Here is an 18,139-nt window from a genome sequence, read left to right as displayed (position 1 = left end):
GGTTAGCACTAGCTGTTTTGGGGCTAAGGCTAAGCCCCGGCTTAGTAATGGATTCTGTCTACAAGATGACTTCCACTACTAAGGCTGTAAATTCAATTATAAAAAAACATAGAATTTTTTTAAATACTGCCCTACAGCCCTCATTAACCATTTTATTGAAATGAAAGAAACACTGGTAATTGTTGCAGTCCAAAGAATCTGACGTAGTCCTCCACATTCACGTATCTCAAATGAGAAGAAAAGAAAAACCCGAAAAATGGGTTAGTACATTTTTTGCGCTCTCCCCTGGGAGAGAGCACATAATGCGGCGTGTTTCCAAACAGGGAGCCTCCAATTGTTGCTAAACTACGACTCCCATCATGGGGAGGTTGTAGATAAGCAACAGCTGGAGTTTCCCTGTTTGGGAGCACACTGCCATTAAGGCTCTGTCCCTATGCAAAACACATAATGAGAACAGAGTCAGGCCTAGACAGTGTAGCTCTGCACCTAATGATGTCATCACTAGGGGGCAGAGCAGTAAAGGTCGCAGGGGTCTCAGGAGTGAGACCCTCTTTCGATCTGTCCCTCTGCCCCTGGACTATTACTCCCATCATGAAACAGAGTCTGTCCCATGATGGAAGTAGTTGTAGCACGGCAGCGTTGAGGAATGGCACTTCCCCCGGCTGCGGGAATCTTTTGAGACTACTAATCCCATCATGGATATACTCTGCCCATGATGAGAGTTATAGTCCAGGGGCTGAGGAGCAGGTCGCATTGGGTCATTCTCCAGAGACCTGCTGCAATCTGCATATATTAAGTTAAGATGCCAGCGGCACATGCAGCTCTGATTGGTGAAAAGCTATTAACAAATCAGTGCTCCCGTCTCCCAGCGGTGGGGATTATGAAATGTGACAGCTGTATACAGGAGCCGTCAGAGTCTGTCCATGATGGGAGTAGTAGTCCTAACTGTCCCAAAATAGTCCCGCAGCCGGGGAATGTACAAGTGCCATTAGTCAGCGCTGCGGTACTACAGCTACTCCCATCATGGGACAGACTCTGTCCCATGATGAGAGTAGTTGTAGTTTAGCCGTGTTGAGGGATGGCTCCTGCATCCCCCGCCTATCTCAGTAGAAAACTTTCCTATGTGTCCTTTTTTTATGGTGTATTTTTCCGTAAAAAAAACATTTGCGCCAAAAAAATGTGTCTGAACTAAAAAAATGCACATGATAAATTAGTATCCACTACAAAATGCATTCCACAATACACAAAAACTACCCTACTTGCTTTTTGCTTTATCAAAAAAAACGCACAAAAATTACACAAAATAACTCACTGTGAAAAAATTTGTGCTACATATAGAAAAGAAAAAGCGGGGCTTAGGAGTCCCAAACCTCAAGAAATATTATCAAGCAGCGAGGCTGGGTCAGCTTACCCAGTTTCACATACACCACTCTAGCCCACAATGGGTTGCAAGTGAACAGTTACCTGCACCCACCGTCCCTATATAACTTTTACATTGGCTCCCAGCTAAGGAAAGGCCCTCAGTCCTCTCTCCTATTTTATTGCAATCGCTACAATTATGGGATAGCCTTTGCAATATATTCCCTCTACAATCAATCCATACCCCGGTGGCGCCACCATTGCGTAATCCAAAATTTCCTCCTGGCATGGTCTCGCTGGCTTTCTCTCGGTGGACAAATAAGGGATTGTTTCGCATAGGTGATGCCATTAGCCTTTATTTGAAATTAGTACTGAGGTACAGTAATACAACTATGAAAAATAAGCAGGAAATATATATTGATGGTTCTCTTTTTGTGCTTTAGATGAGAGTTCTCTCTCTGTCAAATATTCTCTCGTTGTTACTGCTCCCATCCTTACTAGCCTTGTTTAATTATAATGACAACAGTATTAATCGTAATACAAGCATAGTAAAAAGCAGGCAATAAATGTGGCTGCTTTTGCGCTGGCTCTGTCAAGCAAGGATAATATTCTTCCATCTGGTGAAATGTGAATATTTTGCCAAGTAAAGTTTCAACAGGAGAAGAGGAGAAATCTGTAAGAGCCACGTGATCTACATCTGTTTGCCTGTCACTTTAGAAATGCCACTGCTGAAAACAATATAGCTTAATCATAAAAGATGGCTTTTTGTTTTTCTCTCAAAAGGCACTTATGGCTCAGTAACCTCCACCTAACCATATGCTGCTAAGCACCAAAAGTGAATGGGCCTATAACTAGCCAATGCATAGTAACTCTGAGAAAATTAAAAGTCTTCTAACAATAAGAAGCAAGTGGCCAAATGATAGGATCTTTGTTTTGTTTTTTTCATAAATAACTGGCATTTTTAATAAAGGCATTCATCTTTCTCAATAGTTTCTTCTTAAAATGAATGCCAACCTGAAGTGCATATATTTAGCTCTCCAGAAGACAGTTCTCCAATAGGAAAAAATGGTTCAGTCAAATGTAGAAGTCTGAAAGCAAATGTCGCCCTAAGCAATATTCCTGTCTCCTACTAAAACAATTTCACCCACTGGACTGGCAGAAGCCTCTGGACAAAGAGATGGCATGATATGCCATCACAGCCCATTACTACCACAATATGTCATTTTGGCTCTGTTGCAATGCAGAGGAAATGTCAGACAAATACAACACTCGGCTTCAATTATTATGCTTGTCCAAGTCGTTCAGACAGCACCAATCTGTCTTCATAAAACACTTTACAGAATAGTGCCCCAGGTGTCCATGCTTTCAGCCAAATACCCCCTTTTAGATTATTTACACGAGAGCTGTGCTTATTAAGAGAATAATAAATGAAATTGCCTTCAACTTTCTGTCATCACAAAATCACTTGGTCCTGACACAGCCACTGGGCAAGGGCCTACTTCTATAAAGATAAAGGCACAGGGATGATACTGGGATGATATTGGGATGATACTGGGATGATACTGGGATGATACTGGGATGATACTGGGGTGATACTGGGGTGATACTGGGGTGATCCTTCCCCCCACACACACACACACCAAAGACAACTGCAGCATGTTGCAAATTAGAACTAAATAATGGTATAGCATCACATTAAGAAGTGACTCACATATAACAAATTTCTATTATAATAATATTTTAAGAGCAGAGCATTAAAAAAAATCATCAGTAGAATGAATGCTGTACAAAGTTGCAATAGGGTCAGATTTTCATTTATATATATTTTACATTTACTGAAAAACTCACCTTAGGAACTATGTGTATATATATATATATATATATATATATATATATATATATATATATATATATATATATGAACATGTTGCTTTAACCACAGCTTTTACGGCAAATATACACATTTTATACCAGACTTTCATCCGACAAATGTTTCTATATTATATAAAGCGATAAGGGTCATTTGTTGTTACTTTTGTGGAGGTATATCATGTTATGTGAGGAGTCTGTCTCTTTTATGTTCTTAAGAGATTAAAAACAAAACAAACAAAAAAACACTGGTTATCTTACATGGACAGCACCCTGGCTACCACATTCCAGCTAGTAACAATAGACATTGATAACTCACATAGCATTCATTCTGCAGGAGATTGTGCAGACCATTGAATAGAATTGCTCAGTTGTAGCACAATACAAGCTATCATGTACCGTAGTAGGAATTTAGCCATCGGGCTATACAATAAAAAGCAGTTGTCAGACACTGCAATTCAGCCTAACATTACAGGACTGCAAAAAGGTTTTGTAGGGTTAGTTTAAAGATTAAGGTCACAAAAGTTTCTTGTATCTGTATATTATACTGCAGAATGTAATAATAATAACAATTATTATTAGTATTATTAATAATAATAATTACTAAAGCCTGATACATACATAGAAATTGATACATAAGTCCTTATTAACCATGCTGTTACTTATGCCAAGTCTTGTATGTATCATAAAATATTTTATCCCGGCCTTTGCCAACTGAAAACTAAAGCCAGCCATAGGCATAAAATATCTAGCTGCCAACATGTATTTTTTTTCATCCCTATCCCTCTAGAAACACACATGCTCAGCACAACCAGAAAAGTATGCTATTTCAATGTTAAAATGGTTATCTAGGAGTAGAAACGTATAAATGCTATCTTCCAAAAACAGCGCCACACCTGTCCTCAAATTGTGCTATTTCTTCTCTGCTCCATTCACTTCAATGAGACTGATTTGCAATACCACACAGAAACTGAGGACAAGAGTAGTGCTGTTTCTGAAATAGAGCATCTATGTTTTTCTATGCCTGGATAACCCCTTTAAAAAGGAGCCAGAGACACTGCCAGACTATTTCTGTGATGGAAATCTCGAGCACAGAAAGCAGAAGTCTTGCTGAAAAAAATTCAATATGGAATATTCTCTACAGAGAATATCCAGCAGAGTCTCTTTGACAATAATTGTTGGCAGGCTTCACATATGTTGTGGCACACAAGTCTTACTTGAGGAAGGATTCTTTCTGCAGATTCACAATTTTGTAGTACAATTTTCAGTATGCCATTTTAACTTGCATCCCTACATGGCGAATTGTGAAACATGTTATACTAACCCGCAATCAATAAGAATGTAAAAACTAATACCAGAACTGCTTACAGACAGTTATTCCCTAGTAAAGAACAGGTTAATCGTGGTCAGTTGTAGTGTACTATCTCAAAGCTGGCTGAATGATATGTGAAATCCTGGTTTGGACAAATGATTCTGTTTGGAAATGCTACAGAATGCTGCTGGGGTAGTGTTTACAGCCCTGGGGATGCAGATGAATTCAAATGCATTGCAAGCAGCTGGTTTGAGAGACTGACTGTCTCAGAGGTGCAGAGATGGGGAAGGAGGTGATGGAGCTATAAACACAGCCAGCATGAAGGTCAGTGTGAAAGCCGAGGCCATCTGTCGTCTGGGGTGCATTGAATTCTGGTGGCCTGGCACAGTTATATCCCAGTGAGTGACAGGTTCCCTCCCAAGAGGAAGACAGAAAATAAACCACATGTTGGTTCAGACTGGAAGGGATGTGCACAGTGGTGAGCAAAAAAATAAACAAATTAATGATTAAAGCTCCTAATCATTGTCCTTTATGTGCAAAAGGGCAGCGAGACAAGGGCCCAGACACCTGACTCCCATATGTTCTCTTCAGTATATCAGAGTTCATAAAACAGAGGTGACTTTTCTTACACCACCAGTTAGTCATAGATTGCTAGTGAAATTGTTGTCTTAGGTTGAACTCAATGGACTCTCGTCTTCTTTTCCACCTTACAAACTATGTAAGGTGGAGATTTGGAGGTGAAGCTGCACGTCACAGTCCTGCCGGCACACGGCCCCGCCTCCAAAACTCACTGGAGACATAGGGCTGCCGCCGTAAAGCCTTGTGTGTATGGTGAGCGAGGGATACGCAGTGTATTTCCCGCTGCTTCTTCAGATTTTGCGCAGCATGAAATATGCTGTGTTTACGCCAGGTGGGAACATGCCCTAAAAAGTAAAATCTCACTACAAAAAGTTTGTGTTGTAGCCTCAGCTACAAAGTTTCTGTTGTAGCCTCTAAAAGTTAAGGTGAGTACCGGTCATCAGTGTCACGTCGGTACCATCAGTTTAGTGCAGGTGACACTGGTGACAGATTTCCTTTAAGAAAGGACACAGCTGTTTGTTTATACTGGCATTGAACTCTGTTCCATTAGGTTTACAAATATAGATCCTATGAAAACTACCAGTAAGAAAAGCCTAACTTAAAGGGGTTATCCAGAAATAGAAAATCAGAACTACTTTCTTTCAAAAACCGCTCCCCCTCTGTCTCCAGGTTGGACGTGGTTCTGTAGCTTAGTTTCATTGAAGTAAATGGAGCCAAGTTGTAAAACCACACACAACCTAGAGACAAATGGGGAGCTGTTTTTGAAAGAAATTAGCTGTGTTTTTCTATTCCTGGATAACCCCTTTAATGTGTTTTGTTAGAAGTCTGTTTGTTCTGCTTTTTTGTTACTGAAATACCTCTATTAAAATATGTAAAATCTAAATAAGCCTCAGACACTGCTCACCATCATAGTCAAGGCTCTGTTTACACCAGCGCCATTTCAAATCAGTTTTCAAGCAGATACTGGTGAATCTTAGGTGGACTATTTCTGCATTTAAATCATTTCTGACACAAGGTGATTCTGACAGCCATCATCCACTTTTACAATGGTTGTAACTGCTGTGCTTGCAACAAATAGTCAGCTGCCTTACTTCTCTAAAGGTTTGTCCCAGCCCTGTAACTAGATCTAAAGAAAGGCAAGTTCCAAGTTATATATTTGTGTACGTAAACACAGCAATAATTGAGAAAGATTTGTTAGATCATAAGTACTACATTTAGTCCAACATGTTAGGGATGTCCTGACTCACACTAACCTGAATGGCAAGTTTCATATTCTGCTCAGCAGTATGAGAGGATCCTGGATGAAAATCTGCCACTGGTCCCACTGTAGGGTCACTACTCCGTCTGACCAGAAGAGGGGTTCCTACAAAGAAAACAGATGACCATCAGGTGCATAGAAGTGAACAGACAAAGCTTTGATATCTAAAGAGCAACTTCTAAAATAATATTTTTCACTGTCTGCCTTGTGCTCACAGCATGACAAAATGTTCTTTTTTTTTTTTTTTTTTTTTATAGAAAACAAGCATGAGACCCAGGGTCTAATAGGAAATCTCTTTTAAGATGTCTGGTAAATGTTAATGCTTCTCATCTGGACCTGTCAGGTAGCAGAAAGAAAATAAATGGATTAAGCCACAGCATTTTAGTGGTTAGAAGGTCAACAGTCATTTAAAATTTCCAATGCCGTCCAATACCTACCTGTGCAAGTCATAAGAATATATTAAATACCAATAAAACAAATTGAGATAATTTAATGTGAAAGCAGAGATGGAGACCGATAAAGTCGATCCATTATGGCTTGAAAAAGCTTTTCTACTGGAGGCTCCAGACAAGACACAGAGTATAACCATCTGTGCTTACATGCAGCCCATAAAAGAGGATTACATTGGGGCAGCACCTTGTGTCTATGTATTTTTTTATATTGATCATTGATCTTCACAGAAATTTTACATTGACAGCTGAAGAAACAAATGCTGGTAATCCAGAAATGAACTAAAAGAGAGTTAAAGAGAGCTTGTGGGATCTGAACTCCACATGGTGCAAATTAGCATTCAATGATCATAACTTCAGTAGCCACGCCATGGATGTGAATTCATTAAAGAAATCACAATTTTCCATTTAGGCTCAAGAGCTTCATTATCTTAACTGGTAGCTTTGCAGTATGTATGACAGCTTGTTTGCATAATGACAGAGAAAATTAGTGTTTTTTTTTTTTTTATGTAAATGCAAAAGGTGGACAGCGAATAACAGAGGAAGCAAACATGTGTTACTGGATATGTTTGTGAATTTTAAGTGTAATGCATCATGCTTATCCAGAAATGTGCTGCTTTATAAAGCAAGACCAGTTTGTGAAATAATTGATAAAAATTTGATTATCTTATTATCATGATAGCCGTTTTCTCAATCTCCTCTTCTCTCTCTCAATTAGGGGTGCTCAAGCCTGTACCTCATATACAGATACAACAGGTCTATACTGGTTATATAAAGAACAGCAACAGGTCAGTGTTCCATATAAAGATGCCCCCCAAAAAAACATAAGAAGGGTGCTACCGAATATAATTTTGTATTTATACTTTTCTGCACATATGAAAACATACCAGCATTTTTTTTTTGTAAATCCTAGATGATGTAATTTTTTTACTTTAATTTGAATATGAGTTTTCCCAAACAGGCTACAAAAATATATTGGCAGGGATCAGACTCCAAGAACTCCCAATGACCAGCTATTTAAATGGGACAATGCTGCAGTATCTTGCACCATTGGTAGTAAAAGTACAGCGACTTTAGGGACTTAGCACCTGTAAACATTGATGCGCCGTGGCACTTGAATTTATGCCACTGCCCCTTCAAATACTTATTGGCAGAGATGCTCTGACCCCCTTTAAATATGCCATCTATTTTAAAAGCCCAGATAACCACTTTAATGGGTTAAAGGGGTTCTCCTATCTTAATAAATGTTCCCCTATCCATAGGATAATTTTAAAGGGGTAGTCCAGTGGTGAAAAACTTATCCCCTATCCTAAGGATAGGGGATAAGTTTGAGATCGAGGGGGGTCCGACCGCTGGGGCCCCCCGTGATCTCTCTGTACGGGGGTCAGGCTCTCCGGCCAGATAGCGGGTGTCGACCACCGCACGATGAGGCGGCCGACATGCCCCCTCAATACATCTCTATGGCAGAGCCGGAGATTGCTGAAGGCAGTGCTCCGGCTCTGCCATAGAGTTGTATTGAGGGGGCAAGTCGGCCGCCGCTTTGTGCGGAGGTCGACATGCCCCCTTCCCGCGGGCTGTCGGGGCTCCGTACAGGAGATTGCGGGGGGCCCCAGTGGTCGGACCCCCCGCGATCTGCAACTTATCCCATATCCTTAGAATAGGGAATAAGTTGTTCACCACTGGATATCTCCTGTAAGCAGGTGGGGCTGAGCTACTCATATGCCACAGCCTGCCAAGTTTCCTCATTAAACCTTACCTCCACTCCCCCCTTGATTGATGTATGGGTCTGTATGTCAGTCAAAGAGAGACTGGAAGATGAGGGGGAGTCATACTTGAGCAGCTGTGGCACTTGAGCAGCTTGGTGCAACCTCCTTGACACTTGTCTCAGAAATAAAAAGGTGATATTATAATCTAACATGATGCAAAAATATGGTGTTAACAAGGCCTTACAACAGCCTGTAGTCTGCAGTTCACCAAATGGCAACAGATCTGTATAAAAGGTATGTTGAAGCAAAGGATTTTTCTATCTGATTTTTTTTTGGAAAGTGAGTGCTGTACTTGCTCAGGAAGCCAGAAGATTGTGTGTGTTTTTACCTCCCTATATTTAACAGTAGAAAAGAAAAATCACTGTGTTGGTTCAGCTCTTGGTTTAAGTGCTGATCAGGATGCTACATATGATTCTGGCCTTAAAGGGGTGTAGATTTAGTCCTCAAAATATAGGTAGTAATATTTAATTGTAGAGCGCCAACAGATTCTGCAGCACTTTACAATTTGGGGGGTGCAAAGACCAAAGACCAGTTTCAGGAATTACGATATTACACACTAAATATTCTAAAAGGAATATCTTACTGTCAATAAGTTATTTACATTTGCAATTTTCTTACTTTGAATTCAATGAAAAAATGCTGCACAGTTCACACAATGGTATTTTTGTGGTAAAAGTCTTTAAGGTAGGGGGGGTCAATGGTCTGCAGCTGGAGAAGCTGGATATGGCAGACCCACTCTTTCACTCATTGAAGCAGAAGACCTGTAATGGGTTCACGGGTATGAACATCAGTGTATGAAGGCCTTCAAGAGCGATCCCCTCCAGTCAATAAAACACCTGTGTTGGCTGTGGTTTTGCTAGTTCATTGTCTCGGTTTGAAGGAGGAATGGGAGCTAATTCATACTCATGTAGTATAGAGAGTGGGCTCATATCCTCTGTCAGTAAGGGTCCTCTTATTGGTCGTAGATCTGAGGAGGAATCCTATATACTAGAGTTTATACCCGATCATAACGTAGTCTGTGTTCCACGGTTCTTCTATCTCCTTCAAGAGTTAACTAAGACTGTGTTCCATCTCTTCTTGTTGTTCTCTTAGTGGGTCATGGATGGGAGAAATACTTCTGGCCAAACGGTGAGAAGAGGGTATCTTCTCTTCCATCTCTGCCAGATGTTAGTGTTCCTCCCGCCAGTCATCATCAATTTCTCCAGCTCCAAATGTATCATCGTTAAATTGATCAATTTCCTCATCCTCCTCGAGGTCAAGAAAGCCGTCACCATCCTTGAGAGACTGAATCCGTAGCATGGTAATATGAAAGCTGAGCTGTGATTGGTTGGTATGGGAAAATCCTTCCAGATTTTGTTTCAACAGATTGATAAATTTGGGCCAGTGTTTTAATTTTCCTGTAGGCTTTGCTGTAGTTATTGTACCCGCCAATTTGCCATACCATACACATGCAATAATTCAACTTAACTTTTATTTTGGGTTAAATACAGAAAGGCAAACATCCTCATTATTTTTTATTTATTCCATTTACACTGTAAATTTCTGCAGTGGTGCTAAAGGGAAATTGAATTTCTTAGGTTCCCCACATTATTACAGCTAATTACTGTGAGCCTGTGGGAAGGACAGCCTGAGCTTATCTTATAATCAGGATTCTTTACTCAAAAATGGATAGTGCAAATTAAACACATACCAGCATTGTTTCTTCCATTCTTCTGCCCCATCATTAGATCAGAAGAATGAAAAAATGTCATGCCCGACACCAACTGCATCTGAGGAACCCAGTTGACTTCAATGAGGTCCGTCAGGTTTCCAACATTTGATGGAAATTGCAATGGAGGCACACAATGGAACCTCCAACTCATATGTGAATCCGACCATGATTCGGAAGGGACATAAGGGATCTGCCATATTCCTTATAATTTACAAGTTATGATCTTTTTAACCTATAGCTGGATAAAATAGTGAAACACTTAACTATTAGGACTGCGAAAAGCTGCAAAACTTAATGAACAGCTTCTACTGGATCCCTATCTACAGGGCCGGTTTTAGACTGTGTGTGGCCCTGGGCAAAAATGAAAAATGGGGCCCCCAGATTGCGTGATCAAAGATCACTATGTTGCGCCCCATGAATTGTGCTGCTCAGCTAATGTGAGTAAATGAGATTGAGCTGAAAACCACAAATGGCTGTGACTACAACATGTGAAACTTAATAATTCCATCCAGGATGAATCTGTGGCTGTGGTAATTTGGGGGTCACAATGTGACCCCATTTAGTGCAGATCAGCTCCCCCCTTTGCAAGAACGAAGTGCACGGACACCTGTGGAGCAACAGCAACTTGTAAGGACAAGAAATCCAGCACAAAATGACATCATAAAATGTATGGTCACAGGAAACCGCAAACTGCAGGACACCGACATAATATGCCGGCACTAGGACTGCACAGGAATGCACCGTCTCATAGACAGCCATGCATTCTGTGCGGACACAGACAATGGAATTTCCGTGACGGAAACATCTGTGGCTCCGCCGGTGACCCGACCCATTTTGTGCCTCCAGCTGTTGCCACCCCCTTCCCCCGCCTCGCCCGCCCCTGGCCTGCTGAAAATGTTCCGAACACTGGGGCAGTGGACTACCCCTTTAAGTACGCAGCATAGTTTCCTCCCCCCCCCATATTAAGTTGGCAGCTCAGTTCCCCCCCACATTAGTTTGGCAGTATAGTTCCCTAACATTAGGTTGACAGTATGTTCCCCCACATTAGGTTGGCAGTATAGTTCCCCCACATTAGGTTGGCAGTATAGTTCCCCCCACATTAGGTTGGCAGTATAGTTCCCCCACATTAGGTTGGCAGTATAGTTCCCCCACATTAGGTTGGCAGTATAGTTCCCCCACATTAGGTTGGCAGTATAGTTCCCCCTCATTAGGTTGGCAGTATAGTTCCCTTTCATTAGGTTGGCAGTATAGTTCCCCCCACATTAGGTTGGCAATATAGTTCCTCCACATTAGGTTGGCAGTATAGTTCCCTTTCATTAGGTTGGCAGTGTACGTTTACTAGGCCAAAGCCTTGCGGCCTCGGCCTACACCACAGTGGATATATATCTATAATTCTCCACTACTCTCCGCAAGATCACTGGACCTAAACTCACCCCTAAATCCAGCGGATTCAACAGAATCTTCCTAAAGCTACATTGAGCTTATATGATCTCAATCAACTGTCAATCGCTGCTCAACTAGAAATAGACTCTGTTAACTGGACTGTTGTTGCTATTAATCCACCCGCCCCAACCCCCCCCCCCCCGATCTGATACTGATACTTACACTACCAATACCGCAAGGGCCATCTTTAATTTTGTTTGGACCATGAGCAAGCTATTTTTTTGCCCCTGCCCCCCCCCCTCCCATTTTTGCCACCATAGGCAAAAGCTAGTTTTTCCGACCCTTGACTCCCACCTTATTACTGGGGTGACACACTGTAACAGACCTCCTCATGTAATCACCTTACTACTGGGGTGACACACTGTAACAAACCTACTCCTCATGTAATCACCTTACTACTAGGCTGACACACTGTAACAAACCTCCTCCTCATGTAATCACCTTACTACTGGAGTGACACACTGTACATAGACATCTAACACACATACACACATCACACATACACATACATCTATCATGCACACATAATATATGTACACATAAAAAATCATATACTAACATATACAATACATATCCCCAACCCAAAGCCTCTCCTTACCCCCAGGAGGTGATTGCTAGAGATCGGGTTGGCTGAGGCTGCGTTGCTTCTGCACCAGGGTCATGTCAGTAGGAGCTCCCAGCAGCCCCTGGCCTCCTCAGCCCTGCAGGGCCGCACAAAGTAGAAGGAAAAAAAATAAGTGCTGGCAGCGATCGCCTGGGCCCCCGAGCAGTGGAGCGCAAGCAGCATTCATTCCTCCACTAAATATGATGAGGATGTGAGGGGGGTTTACTAGTGGAGCGCTGCCTGAGCGTGGTGAAGTCTGTTCAGTGGAGCGCAAGCAGCGCTCCTACAGAATGCTGAGGATAGGGGGAGGAGTGTTAGCGCCTTAAGCCCTGAATACTGCATTTTGTGTGAAATCGTGGTAAAATTGTGGCAAAAACTTTGCGCAAAATGCAGTATTGTTAGTAATGCCCTAAAGCTTTTCAGGGGCCCCCTTTTGAATGGGGGCCCTAGGCAACTGCCTAGGACGCCCCGCCCTAACGCCGACCCTGTCTATGCAATGGACGCAGCACAGCACCACACCAAGGTGAACAAGGTGTAAAAGTTCACTTACCATGTGCTCCCAGTCAGACTGGGAGGCAGCCAGAAAGGAAAGGGCCCTGTGCAGCTTTCTGCTAATTTATATTTGCCTGGGCTGAGGGGGAGGGGCAGAGTGCAGACCAAGTAAAAAAAAAAAAAAAAAAGAGAGGGGGATAGAAAACACAATGGGAATTCATATAGAGAAAACAGACACGGTTGCACATTCACAACATGCACATGTCTCTCCCTTCTTCAATGGCCAGCACTCCACTCCACATATTCGGCCTAGGTGTTTTTAATTAGCAGGAGACTGCATAAGGGTTTCCTCCTTACATTCTCCCAGCCCTCTCGTAGGGAGCACATGGTAGGTTTCACACTGGTGTGGTTCTCAGTGGTGGCCATTGTTTCTGTGATGCTTTGTCTGTGGGGTGGTACAGCCCAAAGCCAGGGGCTTAGTCAGGCAGCAGTGGGGCTTCCTGACCACTGGGTCGCTCCCCCTGTGGTCATAGTGTCTCGGAGGTGGTGTTAGGTTAGGTACCCACTCTGACTAGGTGGCCTTGATGTGGCCAGTGGGCTTGTACTTTTTGATCAAAATGTATACTAACAACCTGTTAGTTTTTAATTATGCTGAGAAGCAAGTTGATCAAAATACAAATGTTGGATGTGCAGCTATGTTTCTCTGTTTGTGATGTACATCTATATAATTATGCAGCTTTCAGCTATTGAGAACAGAAAAAGAAGCTATGAAGATTTTTTTTTTTTACTTTTTTTCTTTTGTTACGCTAAATCAATAAAAGTATATAAAAAGAAAAAATGTTCAAAAACACAGTGGCAGGGAGGATACATAGATTAGTTTAATTTGGATGTAAGGTGGCATATTAGTAGATTTATGTTATTGTGTTGTGATAGCCAATTGCAATGCCAGAGTCAGTAGAAAAACGGCTTGCAGCGTTATTAAGCAAGTACAAGAAAAATAAGCACAGCATGAGGGGGTGGGTGTAATTTACCAGCGTGGGAAGATAATCACAAATCTTTACAGTTCTCATTCTCTCTTCAGCTTCTCTTTATTATCTTTCTATTTTTATATGTAAGATACAAGTCAGTACTTTCTTACTGTATCCTTTCTATGCTATAAAACGGGGTTCACAAAACAATTTCTGCACTAAAAGGACATAACACATAAAGGAGCAGAGTATTCAGCATGTCCTTTTTGACATGATGTCATTAGACATATGCAATTAGTTTAGTAAGAAATTTGTTTTTACCTGAATTGTTCATATTTCGAACATTCGGATTGATCCGAATGTACAAAAGATTTACATCCGAATGAATCTGAATTTGTAACAAAACTAAATGTACATGCCTACAAAATTGTGAAAAACTAATACATTTTTTTTATTTTTTTTAAACAAAATTATTTTTCATTTAGAAGCAGGAGACCATTATGTGGAGCGGATGCACAGAAAAGAAGAGAGCAGCAGAGATGGGAACAATGGAAGACAGGTAAGATAATGCATAATTTTATGTGATTTATTAATGCATGATGTAATGTTGAATGAATGAATGCTGCATAAATGATTGATGTGTTTGATTGACGTGTTATTTATGTATAACATGTCATGTTGATAATTTTATTGTATTTTTTATGTAGATATTTATTGTAAAATATGTTATTTTAATATATACTTATTGTTAATAGATACATTTTATGTAATGTATTCTTTTTTTTTGATACATGTTTGTTAGATACATGTTGTACACTTGCGCTTAACCCAGTGTTTCTGTTTCCCAACGAACCGGGGTGCCTCCAGCTATTGCAAAACTACAATACCCAGCATACCCTGACAGCCAAAGGCTGTCCGGGCATGCTGGGAGTTGTAGTTTTGCAACAGCTGGAGGTGCCCTGGTTCGTTGGGAGACACTGCGCTAACCTATTTCAGTTTTTTCATTTTTTCATTTTCCTCTCCCTTTATTCAACTGGTATAGTAGGTTAATGAAATGTATAGATAATTGCGGAAGATCTTTTTTTGACAAAACCACAGACATAATTTGATAATTTCCCTTTACAACGTTTGTGGCTTTATCAATAAAAAAAAATGTTCCTATGGCAATCAACTATGAACTTTATTAACCTCCTGACCATTCAGTGAAGGGAGAGGGAAATTTAAAAAAGAAAACAGAAATAGGTTAGCAGTGTTTCCCAATGAACCAGGGTGCCTCCAGCTAGTGCAAAACTGCAACTCCCAACATTCCCAGACAGCCTTTAGGAAACAGAAACACTGGGTTAGCGCAAGTGTAAAGCATGTATCTAACATTTTACATGTTCAAAAAAAATACACAACATAAAAATGAATGTATTAACAATAAGTATATATTAAAATCACATATTTTACTATAACTATCTACATAAAAAAAATATTATAAAAATAACCAACATGACACGTTATACATAATTCACTCAATAATCAAACACATCAATCATTGACGCAGCATTCATTCATTCAACATTCTGGGGCTCCCTTCTTTTCCTGCACCCGCTCCAGATAATGGTCCCCTGCTTCTAAATAAAAAAAAAGGGCGAAAAAGAAAAGAACAAAAAAAAAGTAATGAAACTAAGTTAAACAAAAAATTTATACGATACTCTGAATACCAAATGTATCCGAAAAATGAATAAAAAATTTGTGAACCAAAAATTTTACCAGAACGAAAAACATATAACGAAACAAAACAAAAATTTCCCTCGTGCACATGTCTAAATGTCACACAACAAATCTGTACTACATTGTTACATTAACCCCTAAATGACGAAGGACGTAAATGTGGTACTTAACGCACCAGGATGTACATTTATGTCCTAAGCATAACCACGAGCATCGGAGCGATGCCCGGATCATGCGCGGCAGGTCCCGGCTGCTGATCGCAGCCAGGGACCCGTCCGTAATGGGGGACATCCGCGATCTCACGGATGTCTGCCATTAACCGCTCAGATGGCGTGATCAATACAGATCGCGATCACTAAAATGGATGATCGGATTGCCCGCAGCGCTGCCGCGGCGATCCGATCATTCAGCACAGCAGACGGAGGTCCCCTAACCTGCCTCCACTGCTTCCCGGCGTCTTCTGCTCTGATCTGCCTTCCCGCAGACCAGAGCAGAAGATGATCGATAATGCTGATCAGTGCTATGTCCTATACATAGCACTGAACAGTATTAGCAATCGCATGATTGCTATAAATAGTCCCCTATGGACTATTAAAGTGTAAAAATAAACGTAAAAAAAGTTAAAAAAAATATGTGAAAAACCCCCTCCCCAATAAAAACGTAAATTGTCCCATTCTCCCTATTTCACCCCCAAAAAGTGTTAAAAAAATATTCCTGCGTGCGTAAATATCTGATCTATTAAAATAAAATGTTAATGATACAGTGCGGTGAACGGGGTGAAAGTAAAAATAAAAAAAAACGTCCAAAATACATTCTTTTTTTATAACTTTATTTTATACACTTTATTTATACACTTTATTCCCAAATTTTTGTTATAAAAATGGATTAAAAGTTCTATATAAGTAAATGTGTTATCAATAAAAAGTACAGATCACGGTGCAAAAAATGAGCCCTCATACCGCAGCTTATACAGAAAAATGAAAAAGTTATAGGTCTTCAAAATAGGGGGATTTTAAACTTACTAATTTGGTTAAAAAGTTTTAAGCTCAACAGTAATAGAAAAGTATGTTATCATGGGTATCCTTGAGTTTGCTCTGTGCGTAATGACGGGCGATACGGGGGACGGAGCAGCGTGACGTCATGGCGCCGCCCCTTGTGACATCATGGCCCGTCCCCTTAATGCAAGTCTATGGGAGGGGGTGTGACGACTGCCACGCCCCCTCCCATAGACTTGTATTGAAAGGGGCGGGCTGTGACATCACGAGGGGTGGAGCCATGACGTAACGATGCTCCGGCCCCTGTACTGCCCATCATTACGTGCAGAGCGAACTTGCTCTGTGCTGTAATGATAGAGCGGTGCCGTAGCGGGGATCCTAGGGGTCCCCAGCAGTGGGACCGCGGCGAACTGACATCTTATCCCCTATCCTTTGGATAGGGGATAAGATGTCTAGGGGCGGAGTACCCCTTTAATAGTATTGACCCAAAGAAGAAAGAACACATGCCATTTTTACCATAAATTGTACGGCGTGAAAACAAAACCTTCCGAAATTAGCAAAATTGTGGTCTTCTTTTTAATTTCACCACACAAATAGTATTTTTTGGGTTGCACCATACATTTTATGGTAAAGTGAGTGATGGCATTACAACAGACAACTGGTCACGCAAAAAACAAGCCCTCATACTAGTCTGTGGATGAAAATGTAAAATAGTTATGATTTTTTGAAGGCCAGGAGGAAAAAACGAAAACGTAAAAATGTTATTGTCTGCGTCCTTAAGGCCCAAATGGGCTGCGTCCTTAAGGGGTTAAAAAGGCATCAATACTTTCTCAATCAGCAAATGAAGTGGCATAATCACAGGCTTCTTTATGGACCATATTAAAAGCCCATTTACTCTATCCTATGACTTATCCTGTGTCTTGGTCCACATTTCTTTGGTATTAAAATCCATACCTCAAGATATGAAAGATATATCACGGTTTTTCACTTCTTTCAACAATGTGCTTATATAGCAATATCAGATTTTGCGAGGGAAGACCCTCACAATTTACACCTTTATTTTATAAGGCTTGTGTCACACACAACAGTTTTTTTTTTTAAAGCTACCACTGCAGTTTTTGCGCCAAAGCTAGAAGTGGTTTCAAAAGAATGGAAAATATAAAAGAAAAATACTTTTTTCCTCCTGCTAGATGTACCGCTGGCTTTGGTTCAAAAGTTGCAGTGGTAACGAAAATTGCCATGTGCAGCGCCAGCCTAAATCCGATTTTTGCTACTGGTTTGAGTTGCTTTTCAACTGATGGAAATGTTTAAAGATGTGATCTTGTCCAAAGTGGAAATTTTTTGAGAAAACAAAAAAAAATAATAATAATCATAATTTTAACTTCCTTAGCAAAATTGTTAGCCCTAATATAGTCCATTTGCCTATATAGAGCAAATATGCCAGGTTCAATGTTTTTCATGTAGGCTCACCTGAATGGTTGGACCCTATTTTTGCCTTCAAAACTGTATTCATTCTTCCTGGCATACTTTCATTCTTCCATGCATACTTGCAGTGGTAACCAAAACTGCCATATTGAAGCGTCAGCCTAAATAAAAATAATTTTTGCCACAGCATTGA

General features: G+C 40.8%; 1 protein-coding gene across 5 annotated transcripts in view; it reads right to left on the bottom strand.

The window, feature by feature from the left end:
- Positions 1-18,139, bottom strand: part of PARD3B (par-3 family cell polarity regulator beta) — a 1,515,381-nt gene that overhangs the window by 1,139,966 nt on the left and 357,276 nt on the right. For all 5 annotated transcript variants that reach the window (XM_056536585.1, XM_056536586.1, XM_056536589.1 and 2 more), the window contains one exon: positions 6,373-6,482. In XM_056536585.1, coding sequence (XP_056392560.1) covers positions 6,373-6,482 — 110 coding nt within the window. The remainder of the gene's footprint in view (positions 1-6,372; positions 6,483-18,139) is intronic.

Source organism: Hyla sarda, chromosome 8 (genome assembly GCF_029499605.1).
Source record: "Hyla sarda isolate aHylSar1 chromosome 8, aHylSar1.hap1, whole genome shotgun sequence".
In the NCBI taxonomy this organism is placed as follows: domain Eukaryota; kingdom Metazoa; phylum Chordata; class Amphibia; order Anura; family Hylidae; genus Hyla; species Hyla sarda.
Note: the sequence above shows the minus strand (reverse complement) of the source record. Positions and strands in the feature narration are given on the sequence as shown.